Source organism: Ipomoea triloba, chromosome 4 (assembly GCF_003576645.1).
Source record: "Ipomoea triloba cultivar NCNSP0323 chromosome 4, ASM357664v1".
NCBI classification, from domain to species: Eukaryota; Viridiplantae; Streptophyta; class Magnoliopsida; order Solanales; family Convolvulaceae; genus Ipomoea; species Ipomoea triloba.
The window spans coordinates 9,336,992-9,341,348 of record NC_044919.1 but is presented as its reverse complement, the minus strand read 5'-3'; the positions used below and the strand labels follow the sequence as shown (position 1 = coordinate 9,341,348).

Sequence of the window (4,357 nt, the reverse complement as noted above, 5' to 3'; positions counted from 1 at the left end):
AGGGTTAGATAATGGTATTGTAATGAATTTTTATAGTTGATGGAGCCATTAATAAAATATAATTAATAAATTTAACTTACTTGTTCTCGATTATCGATTAATTCTTAAAGATAATTATTTGATCGAGTTAATTCCAGGAATCTACTCTTGATTATTGAGATTTACCAATTTTTATCATCGACTTTCAATTGGACTATATATAAATGGTCTCTTGACTATTGACGTTTGCCCATTTTCATCCTCAACTTTCAATTTGACCATAAATGATCTATTGACTATTGATTGTGTTCCAAATTTAGTCATACAGTTAAATATCAATTTAGTGACCATTTAATTTAAGGGTAATAATTTAAAATTTTGGTTCACATTCCCACTAATGATGAAACCAATATATATATTAAGTTTATGAACTCAAATTGTCAATCTCAACAACAAACCAATTTTTACATTATTACACTTAATTTAATATTTACTAACTTGATATTTAACTAGAAGATCAAATTTAGAACAAAATAAATATTTAAGGCACCATTTATGGTCAAATTGAAAGTCGATAATAAAACTTGGTAAATGTATGGACTATTAATGATCGAATCGAAAATTAGAAATAAACTCTCTTTTTTGTACTACCGACTCTGTAGTATCTGTTCATGTGGAATTAACTCTTATTTGATCAATAAGTAAAAAATAATCACAATAGTCACATAAAGAAAGTTGAAAAGAAATACACATTATATTACACATAATCTTCATCTTAACTAAGTCCCAACACACATGAGCACCAACTACATACTAATTAAGATAAGAACTCACAATTGCTCAACTTATTAGCATACACACACCAAACGACCTTGATAACATTGGATCTAAATCAACACAACATTAATTAGATCTAATCTTTAGCATCAACAGATGCTAAATACCTAGGACTTACGTACAAGACATGGATATCTATTTATGAATCACAAGTTTTTGTGACAGAGACAGTGACATTGAAAAATTGCGTGTTCTCCTTTGTCATAGAATCCACAATCTTGTTTTGGTACTTGTGGAACACCTTCTCAATAATACCCTCACCAAAATGACTAACAAGCAAGGGTTCAGCCACGGCCCTCATGCACTTTGTAACATTGTACCCGTCGTGGTCACGCCTAACATCGTCCACGAATTCACTTGCAGTCCAATGAATATTTGTGGCCTCCAAGAAGTTGATGGAGAAGGACCCTTCTTTCTCCACTAAGAGCTTCACTTCTGCCGGAGATGGTGTGTATTGAGGGATGTTGAATGTGTTTAGCTTCTCCTCTTCTATAAATCCCTGAAATAATAAACAAATATTATCACTAATAAATTAGGTATAACCATAAACTTTTTAACCAGTCAAGTTAGATTTCTGGTTAAATAGTGACATTAAAGTACTTTGCCCTACAATAATGTCCCATGTGATTGTTATTGGTACCCATATGAGTTCCAAACTTGTTAGACATGCATTTCAACTTTAAAATTTCCAGCCTTTATACAATATATAAGTACAGCTAAGTGTTATAAGATTTTGTTTGTGCATGTTCAAGGGTGTGGACATTATTGATAGACATTTCAAGTTTAAATTCCCCAGCCTTCATGGCTTCATACAATGTATAAGTACATCTAAGTGTCATTATTATTTTTCTTTTTCCTTTTCTGTGCATGTTCAATGGTGTGAACATTATTGATAGACATTTCAAAAAAAAAAAAAAAAAATCTTCAATTCAGCCTTCATACAATGTATAAGTACATCTAAGTGTTATTATAATTTTTTGTGCATGTTCCACATTATTGGACTTTAATTAAAAAATTATGGGTAGAAAATTAATTTGAAATTGTATAATTATAAAAAAAAAAATAGATTGTAAGTTATTTTGATATTTTTTTTTTAAAAAAAATTACCTCCTCAACCAGTTCATTTAAGGCCATGGCCAAGAGTTCCCAAATCTGACCACCTTCATTGCTACAAGGATCTTCACTTTTTCTACCCAAAATCGTTAAAACCATTCGCCCACCGATTATTAATTCTTGAGACCGACACTTTAAAAATGTCAAAAAATCATTTTGAAATTGCTCATAATATGCTTTAATCACACAAGGTGGACTTGCAGCTGCCAAGTAAATGTTTCCTTTGTTCTCTTCTGCTCCTTTAGGTACCTGATCATAACAACATCCCCGCAAGAGTTATTATTCGATACTTTGGCTCAAAATTGAAAAAAAAAATGTATTCTATATTAAATAACTAAAAGGCTAATTAAGCTAATAGTGATACTGCATATTTATATTTTGTAGTTTTATATTATATGCTCAATGTACACAATGAAGCCAAGAAGGGAAGTCTAATGAACATAAGAACTACAACATATAAAACTATTTTTTCTTCTTCCTACAAATGCTCTCTAATATAATATAGTACTATTTTATTGTAGTAAAACAATATAATATTACTCTATGCATGAACCCGAGTTTGATTCCCACAAGTGATGATTCCTAAACCAGTTTCCGTGCCTCCCGGAGCGAGACCAGGTGGATTAAAAAAAAAAAAAAAAAAAGGTACGTACTTGAGATAGCCACATGAGACTGTAAGAGGAATGGACGAAATGCAGAGCGTTGGTAGGGAAAAGCCTGGAGTAAAAGGATCCAGGGACGCCATTGAAGAAGCACGGCCCAAACCCTTCTCCCATCTCTTGCTTGAAACCTTCTACGTATTGTGGCAAGGATCGGAAAATGGCGTTGAAGTCGTTGCCGGGGAGGTCGTTCAAGTAGATGTGGAATTCCGGCGAGTGGTGCCGCCGGAGATTCTTCCGGGCGCCGTCCACGGCCCTCATCAGCTCGGACACGGCTAAGAAAGTGTTCGGGCCAGAGGAGCAGCCTAGATCTGCAATGGAGATTATGTTTGGGGATAGGGCGGCGTAGACTCCGGCTATGGCTTCGTCTGTTACTGGCTTTGTCATCTGGATCACCTTTTGCTGTACAAACCAACAAAAATATAAGATTAATTATTTTTATTCATGATTTGAGATAATATCTGTCTATACTTTTTCAAACATTTTTAGTCCCACCATGGAACCTATGATAACCTATTTGGAATGACTAGCAGAGATGTCATCACACTATGCGATAGTTGGTTATAGTTTCTTAGTTATGACTGAAACGTAAATTCAGTTTTTTAAAGATATAGTCGCCAATTATTATCAAAGTAACAAATTTGTCCCTCAATGATTAAACTCGTCAGGCTGCCATGATATGCATATACCACTTAATAAAGTGACTGATTTCATTCTTGAGTGATCAAATTACAAATATACTACTTTGATAATAATTGAAAGATTAAATTTACATAATAGATAATTGAAAGGTTAAATCTACATAACAATTATAACTGAGAGATTAAAAGGAAGCACTAATTAAAATGTTCTAAAATTTTGAATTATAAACAACTTTAACTAAACCGGCCTAATTATTTGTGTCAATCCGTTAAGAAGGGAGTACTCTATAAAATTTGCCTTCACATAATATTATATATTTCAAAATTGATTGATTATTTAATTAATGGTCCCCTCAAGTCATTTTAAAAGATTTTTTTAAAGATTTTTTATGTTAAACAACCATATGAGTGATATGACCACATAAAACACACGTGGCTAAAATTTCGGTAATGCGTATTGTTAATATCATGAATCTTAAAATAAGTTTACCAAGAATTTTTCTTGAATGGTAATAATTTATTCTATCAAATTTTGCATGCATTAAAGCTGAGATATTTGCTAATGACTTTGTGATTAAACAGTATAATTGTGATTTTTTCAAATGAGAGGTCACAATTTTGAATTTTAGTGAGTTGTCATGGAGTCAGTAATATCATTTAAAATCAGTATTTATGGTTAAATTTTCGCACTCCCCATATAAATGTCATAAGTCCATAATTAGTCATTTAAAAAAAAGAGAGAGAGAGAATGATACATGTATTTTAAAAGGAGTGTAAAATTTTTACTACATGTTCGGACTTTTTTTTTTTTTTTTTTTTTTACGTTATGAAAATAGCGTGGAAAGAAGAGTAGTTTATATATCTACATATCGAACGCAATAAAAATTGTTAGCAATAATTTAAAATAAATTATATAATCTTAAATACGTTTTATCAGGTAGAGACACTACACATGTATACACAGAGAGATTATACCTGAAGGAGGGAGTTATTGGCATAGCTTGTGTCACCAATTCCTCCATTCATATGAAGAACTTCTACAACTTTCATCTTTCTGAGTTTTGTGTATGTGAATATGATTAGATGATATATCTATCCTTAGTTGGCTTGTTTAGGTTGCCAACATTT

The 4,357-nt window shown here is 31.9% G+C and overlaps 1 protein-coding gene across 1 annotated transcript; it reads right to left on the bottom strand.

The window, feature by feature from the left end:
- Window positions 1-663: 663 nt before the first annotated feature.
- On the bottom strand, window positions 664-4,357 carry LOC116015122 (salicylate carboxymethyltransferase-like). The gene is made up of 4 exons (XM_031255135.1): window positions 4,205-4,357; window positions 2,583-2,990; window positions 1,924-2,178; window positions 664-1,315 (listed from the first exon to the last, which is right to left on the bottom strand). The coding sequence occupies exons 1-4, from the start codon at window positions 4,277-4,279 to the stop codon at window positions 956-958; spliced, it is 1,098 nt and encodes a 365-aa protein (XP_031110995.1). The 5' UTR covers window positions 4,280-4,357; the 3' UTR covers window positions 664-955.

Coding starts and splice junctions, on each gene's coding strand:
- LOC116015122 (XM_031255135.1), bottom strand. CDS start 4,279: ATGAAAGTTGTAGAAGTTCTTCATATGAATGGAGGAATTGGTGACACA. Junction 2,991..4,204: donor CCAATAACTCCCTCCTTCAG/GTATAATCTCTC, acceptor TGGTTTGTACAG/CAAAAGGTGATCCAGATGAC. Junction 1,316..1,923: donor TAAATGAACTGGTTGAGGAG/GTAATTTTTTTT, acceptor TTATTATTTCAG/GGATTTATAGAAGAGGAGAA.